At 36.5% G+C, this 17,161-nt stretch overlaps 1 protein-coding gene across 1 annotated transcript; it reads right to left on the bottom strand.

Moving 5' to 3' along the window:
• Positions 1-4,608: 4,608 nt before the first annotated feature.
• LOC119797906 (cytochrome P450 4B1) lies at positions 4,609-16,360 on the bottom strand. Its single transcript, XM_038307165.1, has 12 exons — positions 16,100-16,360; positions 15,285-15,429; positions 15,158-15,202; positions 14,951-15,078; positions 11,487-11,611; positions 11,231-11,385; positions 11,024-11,130; positions 7,997-8,187; positions 7,734-7,867; positions 7,123-7,187; positions 5,697-5,779; positions 4,609-5,379 (listed from the first exon to the last, which is right to left on the bottom strand). Exons 1-12 carry the CDS (start codon positions 16,289-16,291, stop codon positions 5,202-5,204), a joined length of 1,548 nt encoding a protein of 515 aa, XP_038163093.1. The 5' UTR covers positions 16,292-16,360; the 3' UTR covers positions 4,609-5,201.
• Between the last annotated feature and the right edge of the window lie 801 nt (positions 16,361-17,161).

Consider the following 17,161-nt stretch of genomic DNA (forward strand, 5'->3'; position numbering starts at 1 on the left):
CTTTGCAGAATTTATCCTTTAAAATAAGCTAAACTTCAAGAATCAACAGCTTTCAGAACAATTTGTAGTATTTACATTATCCTGTAAAATTTCAACTGGCCTCTGCAACATGTAAACAAACAGATAATTTTCTTGGATCTTTGGGTGCAGCTGATAATTTATTCCTCCCCCAAAATAAAACTAGACTTGATTCATTTTTATAAACCGCAGCAGTGACTTTCCATTTCATTGTTTGTGTGGATTTTGTAAAATGACTGTAAATAAAATCAGAAACTACTTTTGACTCATGAGCTTGTCTGTTTCATTTGAAGAGTAAAACCGTTGACCTACATTGTGACGGGGTGATCCCACTTTAACAGTGCTGTGTGAAAATCTAGATAACCCTGCTACCATTTTATTACCTCAGCAACATTACTTTATTGCCTTCCTCTTGAATCCGTAGAAGTCCTGTTGGCAGTTTTGGAAAGCAAACAGTAGCAGGTGTTCTGGTGTTGTCAGACCTCTGGCTTTGCCTACATGTAGAACGCTGATAATTCAAAGCTTGGAGCACATCATCATCATCATAATGGTAGCAGTATCGTGCAGGGAATGCCCTTCAGGATGGACAAGGAAACTTGTCAGATTTGATGCAAAGATGGATTACGATAAATCCAGGGCTATAATGAAATAACATGTTTGAGTTCAGAGGAAGAAGTTCAGAACAACAGCCCTAAAGATACAATCAGAGCTACAGCGTTAAGAATAAAGCAGTCATGTGTTCGACATTCAGCTGAGAATCAGGGAAAAGGCTTGAAAATAGAATGTAACATATTCATATTCATCCAATCAGACTAAGCTTCAGTTTTTCTGCAAAGAAGAATGGCCAGAAACTTCACTCCTTGTAAGGCAAGACCATTTTATATGTATAGCACAATCAAAAGTGCTTTACATGTATTAGATAGTAAAATAGAAGAGACATAAAAAAAAAACAGATAAAGCCAAAAACATTGTTAAAACCCATAAAATAATTGGATCACAAAAAAAGCAGAATAAAAGTAAGGAAAAAAAAGGTGGTCAACAGACAATCAGGAAGACTTCTACCTGTAATTTCAGCAAAACCTCTATGAAATGTCCTATTACCTATTTACCTATTTTAAAAAGTGCACAAAATGTTCCTTCTGCTGCACAAATACACTCTGATTTGTGTTGATTTATGGCATAAAATCCCAATAAAATATTAGGTTTGTGCTAATGTGTCAAAATAATTAAGTTCAAGGTGTGAAAATTCAGCGGATTTCCAAAGTGAACACACCACAGTAAAATAACCGGGATATATGATTAGTAAAGGTCCACTGTAAAGTTGAACAAATTCATGATATGTGCACTGTATATTTCAAAAGGAAAAATATAGAGACTAAAAAGGGCCAATTTGGTAAAAAAGATAATTTGCAATAATATGATTGTAAAAATGTCCATAGGGTGACAACGTTTTATTTTATTTTTTTTACATATTAAGATCCCATTTCAGCAGTCAGTCTATGCCTCACCTTAGACATGACCTACATGCCACATGTTCCAGTTCTCAGGTATTATTAAAAGTCCTCCATACCCTCCAATGTGGGCTGTTTAGTTTTGTAATGATTGTGTAATAACTTGAGATTAAACAATGTGAATAACTTCAGGCTTCCTGTCACTAAGACTGTCTCATGTAGTTAAACATTCACACCTGACCTCATTTAAATGAGGAAATGTGAGACATTTAACCACTTTGATGATGGGTCACACACAGTCAGTTAACTTGCAGCTGTGGGATGGGTAGAAATTGTAAATACAAAAGGTGACACAGTCTGTAACAAAGTAACAGACTTTAAGTTAAACCTTTTAAGTTATTTAGCTGTCTGCACTGAGTGTCAACATGAGAGAATAGAGTGTGAACCATTGCAACTGAAGATTGTGGTTTACGCTTTTAAAACAGTCCGTTTTGAAGTGTTTCCACAACCAGATTTAAATGCAGTTGTGAATCTCAAGGTTAATTCTCACTCACACAAAGATAATGGTGACAAGAACCCCCAGGGCCTGTTATGCTACGTTCAGACCGCACGCGCTACAGGCAGCAGAAGCAGCTAGTTTACATGCAAAGTCAATGGTTGATGTGCATCAAGGCGCAGCAAAAGTTCTTGCAGCGCGTTTTGAGCAGCACCTCAGTAGCTTTTGAGCATCTGACGAGCGCACGCTGCAAAAGCAGTAGCTGCTGGAGTTGGAAAATTGAACTTCTGCTGCTCGAGGCGCCACATCAACCAATCAGAGATGCTGATCTGGGAGGTGGCAGGGAGACAGACACAGGGCTGTTGATGCAGACCGCTATGATCACTCCCCACAGTTTATTAACGCCTAAATTAACTTGAAATGTTGAAACATGCCGGATACATATGCCTGAGGTTTGGATTATATATGTGAAAAATGCATTCCAGCCGCTGCAAACAATAGAGGAAAACGTTAAGCAGGCGACCCGGCCAGAGGCTGCCATTGAACGGGATTTCCAGACACAGATCACCACCATACAGTCGCTCAGTGTACGGGGATGTGAGCGGCTCAGACAGCGAAATAATATTTGAAGGCAGGATCATAATCTTGATGAACTGACTGCACAGATGCAATTTTCCCCCCTAAAAACATTTTAAAAACGACTTTTTACCCACTTTTAACAGCAAATATAGCAGAGCTGCTCTCGCCCTCTGAACACAGGAGCAGCATAAGCATGAGTCACATCTGGACACACTTTACTGGACATCTGACCTTAATGTGCACAAGCATCAAAAATTAAGCAGCAGAAGCTTTTTTTCTGCTTCCAGTACTTGTGGTCTGAAAGTAGCATTTGCCTAGGCTAAGGGCCTTTAATGTAAAATGTGTGCATGGGATGTATGGGATAGATTATTGATTTAAAAATCACCATTATGATTTTTCTCTGTGGTTTTCATTTTCTTTTTGTATGTTAGTTTGAACTTTCTCCTGATCCTGTTTTGTGATCTTCTCAGAGCTCATTAAGTGCTTGGAGTTTTCCTTATAAGTCCACCTGTATCATGTCCATCATTCTCACTGACATACCTCTTTAGTTATCTTCATCCCAAACTGGATTAATCTGCTGTGTATATGCAAAGCCTCTTCATATCCATGCCAGCTTGGTTTACCTTATGCTAAACTTGACATGTTTTGTGTTTTATTAATTAGATGTAGACTCATAGTGCTGCTTCTGCCTGCCTGCATTTGGATCCATTATAAATGTCAAAAAGGATGGTATGATTTAACAAATGCTTAGTTAGATTTACATCATTCCGTAAAAATTCAAAAAATATCCACTGGACTTGGTTTCCAAGATTTGAAGACGTTTCGCCACCTCTCCAGGAAGCTTTCTCAATTCAAATGTCTGGATCCGCAGTGAGTTTGAGTCTTATATAGACAAAGCCTTGTGTCGCTTGGAAACATGCAAATGGTAACCGATGAATTGGTCTTTTGGTTCCATCGTTAGCCTGTAATATCTGAAACCTGTCTATGATTCTGAGGGTCGGTCGTTAAAGGCGGGGGATTGTCTCCTGTAATACCTGATAATACCTGGAGATTTTTTTTAATTTTTACGGAATGACTATGACCTGGATGACTGAGAATCTTCATCAGCATTTACATCATTACGATATTCATACCTATTTGTTAAACATTATGTTTCTGTTGGTTATTTCTTATTGGGGAATTCCTATAGCTACTCTTAAAAAAGTATAGACATAGGTACATATAACTTAGATAATCCAGAGAGCTACTACCTACAGTGCAGAAAAGTAATATCTAAATAAGTATTTTTTTCTTAAAATAAGTGCATTTTTTCTTGAATTGAGGAGGAAAGTGAGACATTTAAAATGAGAAAAAAATTGCATTGTTTTATTTCAAGTGTATATTATCTAACTCTGATTTTAGAAGCAAAAATATTAATCGCATTAGGAAACCATCTCATTTACCTACTCAAATTAACGGTAAATACACTTAATTTAAGAAAGTTTGACTTAATTCTAGATTGTTTCACCAGTGTAAACCTGGCAGCAATGATAGTAACAGCCTAATTAAATGTAAAACATTTTAAACTATGTTGATATGTATCATAAGGCTGAGCAATTCAACCAGTCCGATGCAAAGTAATAGTTACAATGTCTTTATCTGCATAAAATATTTTTTTTCCGGTTTATTTCAAAGATTTAAGCTGCTAACATCTTTCTGGGGTCGGGGTCTGAAAGGTTCAGTTGAATTTTTTCCTTCTTCTACAGTGCCATGTTGATCTTAACAGCTCTGCAGATCATGTTATTGGGTCACACCTCTGAGATGTAGAAGGGTACGTTTTTACCTTTTTTCTTTTTACTAGGTAGAGATTCCTGCTTGCCTGGACTGGAGCATGCAGATCGGGGAACTTGAGCAGATCTCTTTACCACTTTCTGTAATGTTGCCTTAAAAGCCCTGCAATCTCTTGCTTACTTTCAATGTTAATTAGGGTTGAATGATTGACTTTGTTAATTTGCCCTGTTAAAAGACACACCTAGCTGTAAAAAACATAAAAAAAAAACAAAAACAAAAAAACAGTCAGTCAAGTCTTGGACATTAAAGTATGATAAAATTTTATTAAAAACAAACTAAGAAAGAGGTTATTAGCTGCACGATGATTTGGAATCTCATCCTAGTCCGGGGGGATTCCATAGTGTATAGATCTCACTTCCTAATTTTCTTTTTAAAAATATTTTTCTGTCAAAGTCATAACAGATAAATTACTATGTATTTCCTTTCTAATTATTTTTTCATCTGTTTTATCTAGAACTATAGAAATATAATATATATTTCTTTCTGTTTATGAATTGTGTGAAATATAGTATGTAAATAAACTGTTTTAGTGACATATTCACAGTATTACAGCAGTCTGGTTTAGCATAATCACATATTTGTGCTTCAAAATAAAGCTAATCTCAAAATATCGTATGAGTTTATTTTTCACATGTGCAGTGAAAAATAAACTATTCTGCAGAAGAAAGTGTCCAAACATTTCCACTAAATTGATCAATATCAAGTTCTAATTCTGGTATAAAGTACAACAAATTGTAAGATCAATTCAAAATTTACTTCCGTTTTTCACAAATTAAATTATCCCAAATGATTTGTTTCCCTTTAAATCCAACAGTGGATTCTTTCCATCATTCTTCCTGCTCCACAGGTTTGATCTTGATGTGGATACCATTGAGTGAGCGGAGAACCAATCTTGGAATAATCTTGGGTTCATATTCGGGGTCCTTTATTAGCTGATACCGCTTTAACGTCATGGCTGTCACCACCTTCATTTCATTCATAGCAAAATTCTGGCCGATGCAGTTTCTGAAGGAACACAACATTAAAAAAAGAGTAAAATAATATGATTAGTTGAATAAATTTAGAGGAAATCAACCTGCTCATGTAAACCAGGAAGGTCACAGATCAAAACAACCTTTAGCAGATCAAGAATCTGATCATTCACTTCACCTTTCCCCTGCTTTACTCTAGCCCATAACAACAAAACTTTTATTTTACCTATAAAACTAGGTGTGGGCGCTACATTACACATTCACAAACTGTAGACTGATGTCTGAAAAGAGCTGACAAAGAGAATGCTTGTTAACTGAGATCTTTCAAACAAATTGTGGGTGTTTCCAAACCTTGGTCCAGCGGAGAAAGGGACAAATGCATGAGGCGACCGCTTGGAAACATTTTCTGGGAGGAAACGCAGCGGGTCAAAGACCTATAAGGTTAAAAAAGAAACAAAAATCAGAGGTTACTGCAGGCATAAGGAAGAAGAGTTATAAGTACTGGGCCATAACAGAAATTTAAAATTAATTTAAACCATATTTTTGGTGCACAAAACAACAGAGTACATTATTACTTAAAAAGATGAAGTCATGCAAAAAAAAACATTGCTTACATTTCAGTACTGAAAACAAAAGCTTACATAACTACTTTTGGTAGCAATACATTGAAGTATTATATTTTTTGTATTTTAGAATGGCTTCGCCAACTTTTTCTCTTACCATGGGAGAACTTTGTCCAAACCTAATCTGTTAGTTGGCTTCTAATTTAACTCTAGAATATGTTTTTATACAGAGGAGTTCAGGCTCCAGTCCATAAATGCAGGGATCTATGGAACAATCCCACACCAACATTCCCCCACCGTGCTTTACTGCTTTTGTGCAATGTTTGCACTGATAAGGTGTGTTGGATTCTCTCATAACAACCTTCTGCACATATTGGAAGAAAAAGAAACATCTTAACTTTGTCTCAATGGTCCATTGTCAAAAAAAAAGACCTTAATTGTGCTAACATTTTCCTATGTGTGTTTTCACTATTCACTCCCTGAGGGAGCATTATGACTAATCAGGCCTTTGGATCAAAACTGGCCTCCTACACCAATATATATGTTGTTTGATTTAGCGGAGCCTCCTCATGGCATACTATGTGTAGTGTATGATGTATTTAGCAGATAATTAGGTAGAGATAGTAAACGCATGCTTGGATGGAACCAAATATCAATGGCAGCTAATATCATTAGATGCCATTTTGATAGGCAACTAAAGCTGCCTGTTTAAAGGCCACTGGTAAAATATTTCCTTTAACAGAGGTGTTCATCCATGAAATAAGTGTTTCACTAGTAGCACCTGTGTTGCTACAAGAGAAGAAAAAACTAACTAAACTAGTTTTTTTATATTGAATTTAAGATCAGATTTCTTTTGTTACACCATGAAACATAAAACCGTATGCTTCAGGGGGAAGTTTGGAAGCTGAATAACCAGTTTACTGTAGTTTTTCATACAACTATGCATCAGCTATCAATTGACTGTATGGTCAGACATTAGAATCTGCTTAATCCAGTTTGAGTGGCTGTTATTATTCTCTTATCAAAGGACAAAAACATATATTTGACTTTTTTCTATTGATTAAATGTATCAAACCATGAATTTCTAGTACTACTGGATCAAAACTGTAGAAAATAGTCATGAAATAAAAAATGGTGTACAAAGTATAGTTTTGATCGAGTAATTATCTAGGTTTTTCCACTTCCAAATCTAGATATGGTCATAATAAACTTACATTAGGATTTTCCCAGACTGTTGCATTTCTGTGGGTTGCAAACACACTCACTCCAATGTGAGAGCCTTTAAAATGGAGGAGAAGAATAATCAGTTAGGACAGTCAATAAAACGTGTACATGGGAGTGGAGGCCATGCAGAGGTCGTCGGTTCAGCTGAAACACAACAGGACAGATTTTCCCCACTGTGTGCCTTTTTATTTTCTATCTTTTTATTTCCCCCCTTCTACAAACCTGCTTTAAAGTAAACCCCTAATACATCAGTGCAAAGCTGCAGGCAATGAGTTAACAACCCTGTTTGGATCAGTTTATGGATGTGAACATTGCCCCATAGTTCTTTATAGAAATCTGTATGAAACAACGCACAGAATGTCTGAAATGTAAAAAAATCTTTAAAAAAGTTTTCTTGGAACTAAACATCACAGAAACAGAGAATATGCAGCGCTGTAGCATGCAAGAAACAAATGTTCATATAATAACTTTCATTATATAACTTGTTAATGTGTGCAGCTTTATGTTAAGCTTATTTTGTAAAAGAAAAACTGGCTGCAGGGGTCAGAAAGTTAATACTTGATGAAAGCATAATGCATCATGTATGCAGCAAGTCACTGACCTGCTGGCAACGTTCTTCCGTCAAAGAAGGTAATGGGTTTGGTGACCTGCCTGGATATTCCTGGCACCGGAGGATAAAGGCGAAGGGATTCTTTGATGCACATTGTTGTGTATGGTATTTTGGAGAGATCTTCCCTAAATATCAGACAGAGACTTATTTTAATCACAGAAACCTAATAAACAGCAAATAGTTGGTATATAACCAATAATCTGGCATGGTAGAAGCCTAATTTAATAAGGGACATTTTTCTGGAGTGTGCGTACCACTCCATGGTGTCTTTGCCTTGCAAAGCCTGACAAACCTCCTCCCTGCAGAGCTTCTGGTGCTCTGGGTGGCAGGCCAGGCAGTAGAGGATGAAGGAAAGTCCGCTGGCTGTGGTGTCGTGCCCCTCAAACATGAAGGTGTCCACCTCTGCTCGTAAATCTTCATCAGAGAGTCCTTGCTGCTTTTCATCCTAATGTTGGAATAATGGGGGAAAAAAAGCTTGTTTTCTGCTTATCCTTTATATCAAGCCATTAACCCGAGCATTATAATAGAGATGAAAGATACTACATCGAAAATAACCTTTTTACTGTTATATCAAACATCTAATTTTGTCATGACCTTGGCGCTGATGACTGTCCGATTACTAATTTCCTTCACCTGTCTAGCTCCGCCCAGTTTCTCATTACCGTTCATCTAATCCACCTGCTTTAGCCTCCATTTAACCATCCTTCAACGAGTCATCAGTGCCAGATTATTTTAGCCTTTGGTGAGAGTACTCTAGCATACCTGAGTGTTACTGATTGCCTGATCCTGGCCCGTTCTGCCTATGGACCTGTAAGCCCGCCTGTTCCCGTTCTGATTTGCCTGACCTGTCTTCAGACTCCTGCCAGATTCTGCCTGTTTACTGATCCTGGAACTGATTCCTGACACTGTCCTGAATTTCCCTTCGGTACCTCTTCGTATCTCTGATTTTCTGGCCTGGACTTCTGAGCACGTCCTCCGTATTAGCTTTGGCTTTGACCTCTGAATTATGCTGCCTTCCTTCTTCTGCTCTGTTCTGATCTCCTGTCTCTTCTACAACCTATTGGACTTCAGCACGTGGAACTTTCTGGGTGAAGCCCACCGCATCTTGTTGGAAGCTGACCGACTAGAACCAACCTCGTTCTCTGGACACGGACTCAACTATAAGACGAGGTTAGTGACTCTCACGTTCATCCTCTGCCAGATTGAAGTGGTCACTAACCTGTGTTCTCTCTCTGCAGACGCCCTCGTTGTTCACTGCAGATCGCCTTTCAAAATAAACGTTTTTGAGAAATCTAACTATATGTCTTCCTCGAACACTGGTTCCTCTGTTTTGACCCTTGACTAATTTTTTAATAACTGTGACACAAAACACGCTTTTAAAACCATACCTGAAGGTTAATCGCACCAGTTGTGCCATTTGTTTTGTTTTATGACTCTGTGGTAAAAGCTCTCCAGTCTATGGGGTCATTGTCCCCATATCTCCTTTATACCACTGAGCTTCAGCTGGCAGAAAGCAATCTCGTTAATCTGAAAGATATCTTTATGGTAGGAGTCGTTAAAAGACACTAGAAACGTTGTAAAGGGAACTTTTGTACAGAAATGACTATTATTTTTCCACCAGATTTTTTTTTTTTTTTGCATTGGGAGACAAATAAGTAGCTGAAAACTGCTTTAGCAGAGGACATTACTGTGCTGGACGGGGTTAGTTAGTAAATTCTGGCTGCCTTAAACACTGTGACCTGGTGTTACCTAATATCTGATCTGTTATCAGCTTTACGTAACTCTTTTTTCATTGTTATTTGTTTATACAGTGTGGGCCACATTGATTGGCATCCTGGTAGTAAAATGTAGAAAGTGAATTTATCCTTATTTTTTTTGCAAAGGCATAATTTTAATGAAAAGGAATCCAGCATTCTTTACATTATATATTTAGATTCTCTTCTCTTCTCCCCATTTTTGCTTATATTTCTTGCAGCACTAGTAGGTATACTCAGATACTGGTGAACCATTTCTGTGGTCATTTGGTCACATGATTTGAATCACTGTCCAATGAACAGACCCAATGCCCTTCCATTTTTAGCTTAGTGGTAAAGGTAAGCAGTTTTTATTTAAATACTCCTAGACTTCAAACAGTACTTTAAATATATTCACCTGAGAGACCGACAGCATCACAGATCCCTCATGTAGCTTAAACACAGTATTACATGCTTGAAATGTAGATAGTATATAATGGTTGTTTCAATAATAAGTGTCTGAGATTTTTTTCTAACTTCTATTATAATGTTCTGGGGGTGAAAGCAAGATGGTTTCCGATCAGGCAAAGGGGATCAGGAACCATCTTATGACACAAACTGAGAATATCAGAACTAATTTATTGCTTGTTGGAAGTCAGTGGACGCCCTGATCAATTTGAAGATTATGGTATTACAGTAATAAAAATAAAGGTCAGTTTGGCTTCATAATAAAAAATTACGATAGGTATTGTATTATTCCATGACCCTTCGGTAAAAATTAAAAAAATATCCACTGGACTTGGTTTCCAAGATTTGAAGACGTTTCGCCACCTCTCCAGGAAGCTTTCTCAATTTTTACGGAATGACTATGACCTGGATGACTGAGAACCTTCATCAGCATATTATTCCATAAGTTTTGGTTTTCCGTTTATTATATAAGTGCACTATATAAAAGTATGTAAGATAAAAAATAGATTTATCCTTTTTTGTATTTTTCTGTGAGAGATTTAACAACTACAAGGATTCTAACATTTTTCAATTTTGAAAAAAATATATTTGTTTTACACCTTTACCGCTGAGTGCCTTTCAAATGTGGAGGGTTTTTTATGCATCTCAAATCCTATTTTATATCTCTCTGAGAAGTTTGTAAAATATTAACATTACCACAATAACATCACTCATCATTAAGGTTCCTAGAAGGTCAGAGTGACGGAAATAAATAGTAAAATGCTTTAGATTTTAATATGAAACCATTTCTTTTCTGGGAACCAAAACTGAGCATAAGGTGATTTAGTACGGGACAGTTTTGATGTGGGACTTTTTTCCAAGAGATTAAATAGTTTAAGGTCTTTTACTAGAATGGACAATAGATTTGCCCTAACTTGATGCCTGCGGTATTGGTTTATGTAGTTTTTATTCATATCTTTGAACACCTTATAACTGAAGTGGAGAGTTTGCCAGCCCTCAGAAAGCTTAACAGCCAACAATTAAAAGCTAGACTTGTTTCTCTTTTTCAAATAAAAAAAAAAGTGAGATAATGTCACATACTCGTGCAAAGAGAAGAATGTCCAGAAAGTCCAAGTATCTCTTGGTCTGTATGCGGCTGAGCTCCGTCTCTGCCTTTAATACTTCTTTTCTCTTTTTGATAACCTCGTCTGGAAAAGAAAAAAGATGTTTTTTAGTCTATAAATTGGCAAATTATACAAAAAAAAGATGGCAGTTATTTGTTTTAAACTAAACCAAGTTAGATCCTACTTGTATGACTGTGAGCCACCTTGCGTGCTCTTCTGTATCTAAAACCATGTGGGCTGAGGCGGAAAATGAGGTCACTGTGGTATGGAAACGTCCTCAAACGGAGGTTAATAAGATTGCTGAGTTCATACACTGCTTTGATGTAGGCATTTGTTCCCCTGACACACAAAAGCAGGATCAGGTGAAAGGTGAAATCTGCTTTGGACTGAAACAGCTGGACTGAACTGAAGCTGATGTTTTGAAGTTTAAGTAGACTTACCCTTCTGTTTGACAGTTACTGTTGGAGCTAAAGGCACACTTCAGGATGCTGTCAAGTGTCATAAGGCTGACATGCTCAAACAATTCAAAGGTCTCATTGGTGTTTGCATACTTTTCCCATTTGTCCTGGAAAAAAAAAGACAAAGTATGTCAGTTTTCCCAAAATGCAAAGGGAAAACTTTGATACAAGCATAGATTTGAACAGTCGAGGCTTAAAACTGCAGCTCCAGTTTGAAGTTTAACTCATCATCAGCTTTCCATATTGATTTGGAGCTTTAGTTGATTTATTTATTTGTCCTTTTTCAAAAGTCTGATGATGACAAACCCTTAAGAAATTTTAAGGAATAATGTAGGTTTACTATTGTAAAACTGTTCAGCTTTTTCTCTAATCCATAAACATAAATACAGACTCAAACACAGGGGCGAATCTACAGGGGGGGCAAGGGGGAACTGCCCCCTGCTGTGGAGCCATGTCCCCCCAGCTGCCCCTTACAAACTTTAAATTAAACCTTTTAAAGACATATACTATATACTGTAATATATATTTTATGTTATACACAATATAAAGTCATTTGTTTCTGACAAAATGAAATAAAATTGACAAGAAAATTTTTGAGGTGTTTATGTTTTGTTGATTCCATTTACATATTAGAGATCTCTAACATCTTTAATGAAAGCTCCAGCTTTACCACTCTGCTAAGACATTCTGTGTCTCCTTTGCCCCCACCCCGGTGACATTTGCTAGCTCCACCTCCGCACAAACATATTGACATCCACCAAAAATGATTTTTTTTAGGGATGCACGATATAATCGGCCCCCTATCGGTATCGGCCTGTATCGGCCTTAAAACTGAATATCGGACATCGGCCACCCCACCGATATTTAACCCGATATTTGATCAGCTTCTGAGTTTCTAAAGTCTAAAAAAAAAATATATATATACTACCTCTTCTTCTTCCTCAAAAACTTCTTTTTTACAGACTTAAAAACTTCTAAAGACGAGGGAAAAAATATTGATACATTAAAATATCACAATATCTTCATATGCTGATATATTGCCATTTAAAAACACCATATCAATCTCTTTTACTAATGAAATATTGCTATATGTCATCGTTATGCTACGAAATCCCCCGAAAATTCACAAAATTTTGCCATATTTTTATATGTTGATATATTGACGCGGTATCTATCTATTTTACTAACAAAATCTCACAAGAATTTGCTAAATATCACGAGAGTTTGTAACAGAACGATGAAATTTCACGAGATTTTGAAAGTAAAATAGATCGATACCGCGTTTTTAAAAATCAATTTGATATCAGCATATGAAAATATATTTGAGTATATTATTTTTCAAAGTGTCAGAAACGGATAACAAAACTGCTATTTTCAATGACTACTTATTTTTGTCCAGCTTTAACATCGGTATCGATATCGGTTATCGGCTACATGAGTTTTTGAAATATCGGCATATCGGATATCGGCCAAAATCCCAATATCGTGCATCCCTATTTTTTTTATTTATTATTTGTTAGTTAAAGTGAACATATTTTGCCACCATCAGAAAGAGTTAACATTCACTCTAAACATTTGACCATAAATCAATCTAAATTGTTCGATTCCTAGCACAGTCCTTCGGTTTTCCACAGCATTAAGTTAAAGATTAGTGAAGGTCATTTGAAATGCTTAACGTTGGTTTGCAAAATCCTCACCCAAAACCAGCTTTGTTGTGTATTTGCAATCATTGACTAATTAGAACACAAAATTGTCTCCGTTTTAACCATCTGACTTAAACTGTCTCCCTGAAAGAAGAAGCAGAGAGAATATTGATTCAGATGCTCAAGAATAATCCAGAAACCATCTTCCAAAGAGATGTGGAGCACTCTGGGATGCCAGCCTTCTTATTCACAGAAAATAAAGTTGAACCTTACAGAAGAGCATAAAGGATGCTGAACATGGCACAAAAATGTACTTTTGAAGAAAAATGTTAATGGTCAGAAGGAAGAAAGGTTGATAGGGTTGACCAGGAAAAAAAAAGAAAGAAAAACTCCAAATCAGGAGCACCTTGGCTGAAATGTATACATAAAAATTGGATAATAATATCAAATACTTCAAATCTTGTTTTAGTTTGGATGGGGAGGTGAATATCAGTTCATTAGTGTGTCTAAAGTGCAATTTAGCAGATTTCAGTGATTTCTTAATTCCAGGTTTTTAATCTAATTTTAATCATTATCTAGTGCAAAACTTGGAAATCTGTCAACAACTGGAACTTCTGTTTTTTTTTTTCTTAGATATTTTGCTTTGCTTTGTTTTTTTATTCTGCTTGCCATAGGTGTGATTGGACTTAATCCTAATTTAATTTGCTGACATATCATATCATGTATTTAATTATTTTGTTGTCCTGTCAATCTGCCTAAGGATATGGATGGAAATGCACCAAATGGTTTAATCTGTGTTTAATTTAGTTTAATATAGAACAAATGCATCAGAATAATTCATGTTAGAAGCTTATGAACATGTTTAGGTAATTTCTCCACAACTTTGTAGGCGACATTTATCTTATAGTTATTGCCCTAAAAAATATATAATAAAAAGTTTACACATTCCTATGGAAATGTAAAGCTTCTGTAATGTACACAAATTACAGAGGGTTAAATCTTATGAAACCTTTTTCCATCTTTAGTTCAAAAAACATCCTGCATTATTCTACAGACAAACAAATGAATCCAGTAGAGAAATATGGAACAACCTGGTTGCATTGGTTTGAACACTGTTAAGTAAAAGATTTTTACAAAAACTTCTTATTTAATTCCAGCAAAGAGCGTCTTTAATAACATAATTTGCAAGATGTATGCTAATCCTTCAACTAATGATGAAGGATTACTTTTCAAAATTTTGCAGTGTTAAAGTCACACTTTAAGAGTGCATTTGGTCCCACACTAATTCCCAGTGGGACCAAATGCACTCTTAAAATTTTACTTTAACACTGCAACATTTACTGTAATGGAACTTAGGGATTTTGCATGAATAAAATAGTGAATCAATAAGTTTTACACACATAAATACATACTGCCAAGTCAGAATGTGGTATGCTTATAGACTATATATAATAAATAATGAAAATGAATCAAAAGGCAGTTTAACTAAGTGTTGTTTTCAGCGCGTGCAAATTTATGAAAATAGATTTTTTAAAACTGTTTATTAAATTAACTATTTTTTTTCTTTTGACTTGTTTCACTCATTATTACACAATTTCCTGGGGTTTTCAACATGATAAATGATATATACAGACGGTTTGTATAGTTTAAAGCATGCATGAAAAAAACTGCATTCAAAATAAATGTAAACTTTTGAATCATAATCAGGATTTTTTAGTAGTTGTAACTTTGTACTATTAGGGTTGTGCATTGCCTCATTTACAACAGGCTTAATTAGCCTACTACAATTAATAAATGACATACCAGCATTGTTTGAGCAGACTCTGACATCAGGTTCACGTATGGTTTTAAAACATCGTAATGGAAAGCTGGTGTCAGGAGCCGTCTGTGGCGAAACCATTTCTGACCATTTGACACCAGCAAGCCGTTTCCTAGAGAAAAAGAGAGACAGGATTATTAATCCTGCACTGAGACAAAACTAACAAGTATGAGAAAGTAAAGAGCTCTCACCAATCCAAGACTCAATGAACCTATATGCAAAATCATCCTTTGGCTCTATTAGGAAAAGAAACAAAGCTTAGTTAGATCCAGCTTTACATGGTTACAGCACTGTAAAAATAGAGAAATATCCTCCTACCTGTTGATGACAGTACAGTTTTAACATAATCCGGGTGATGGATGTTGAGAAGACAAACACTTGGACCAAACCACAGAGGGAAAGCATAGGGATATTGCTCTGCCCACTTTAATGCCCGGAACAGGTCAGTACCATCTTGTTTAAACTGAAGGACAAATAAAAACTCAATTTGCATGAGAAAAATAAACAAACATGCATGCAACAATATACTGAACAAGTTGACATGTTTATGAACATGGGTTCTCTTTTTATATTAATTGGAACAGCAATATGAGACCAAATATTTGAAATATGTATTTTTTTTTTTACATATTAACTCATTACTAGTCAAAAAATAAAAATCACACTCACAGTAATAACCAAGGAAGCCTTGGTTATTACTTCTTAATTACTTTACAGTAAACACTTCATCTTCAATCTTCTGATCTTTATCCTACTTTTCTTCAAAATGTGAGGATAATTTGATATATGTAAAGAATGTGCAACAATGGAATAGCTTTAAACAAATTTTATTATTCTACTATAATTATTATTGCTATCACTAGTAGGTGTAATAGTTATTCATCCTGTTTCCATTCCATTATTTCATTTCATATTTAAAATAAAAGGCTTTGATCAAACTCTAAGCTTTCTGCATCTCTCCCTGCAGAAGTTCGTTTGTTTGCGTGCTCTGCATTGTACAATAAATCGAATATAAAGGGAAGTACTGCAAAAAGTAAAAACAAAAATGCTCCAAATAAACTTTGATACTTTGATTCATAATAACACGTTACATAAGGATGCAGCTGCTGCCTCTATGGGCGCCTTAAGGTTACCTCTAAAACATTTCCAAACAGAAAGTGTGCCGGAGGTCCTGGAAAGGCTTCGAAGCTCCGAAGAATAGCTTTTCTTTCCAGGACGATGTTGGTCAGTTTATACACGGCGGCGACGAGGCACAGAACAGCGATGAAGTAATGCATGTGAGGCCAAGCCGCCTGGTATTTGAGGAAAGCCTCCGTCAGCTCCATGCTGAAGATGATGTCCTTGTTGAGTAACAGGGAGATGAGCGGCGCAGGTCTGCAGACTGAGCGCCTGAGGCGGAGGGAGGCGCTCAGTCTGCATGTCAGGGCGGGTTCTGCGCTTCACGGATATTTAAAGAGACTTCAGCCCTAAAATACCTGTTTCCGATTATTACCAAACCGTGTTTATATGGAGAACACATTCCTCAAAATTTAACCGCGTTACTTAAAATATTTAAATTCAGTCCCTTCTGTGTAGATTTAACAAAACAGAAAATTGCTTTATGGAAACTCCTTCTACATTAAAAACAAACAAAAAAACAACAACTGGTTTTTACTTAAAAACGGTTTACTTTCCTTAAAAAAAAAAAAAAAAAAAAAAAATGGAGCCTAGGAGGAAGTTCAACTGAAGTAACTCATTGCTCTACTACATCTAAAGTTTATCTTAAAAAGCCTCCAATATGCACCTCTCTGCTCCTTTGCGCAGGCGGCGGATCCGCTGTGACTTCATTCAGATGACACCGTTCAACCCACCTCCAGCCCCACGCCTCCACCTTCGTAGCTAAATCTTCATCAGTGTCATTCCTCCTGGACTCTTACTGTGTTCCCTGTCTCATCTCAGCCAGTCCCCAGAAGGCCGCCATGTTGAGCCTGGTTCTGCCAGAGGTTTCTTCCCAACAGGGAGTTTTTCCTCTCCACTGTCGCCTCATGCTTGCTCATCATGGACAGGTTCTCTCAACCTGTGTTATCCAACTGGACTTCCGTCTTCTAGGTCCCTGAGTGAAGCTCTAGTATTAGCTCACACAGCCCACTGGATCTCCCCATAAAGCTCAGCATACCGTCTCAATAACCAGCAGTCTACAGACTGACCAACTTCAT

Source organism: Cyprinodon tularosa, unplaced genomic scaffold (genome assembly GCF_016077235.1).
Source record: "Cyprinodon tularosa strain WSP-4 unplaced genomic scaffold, ASM1607723v1 ctg60, whole genome shotgun sequence".
Lineage (NCBI taxonomy): Eukaryota > Metazoa > Chordata > Actinopteri > Cyprinodontiformes > Cyprinodontidae > Cyprinodon > Cyprinodon tularosa.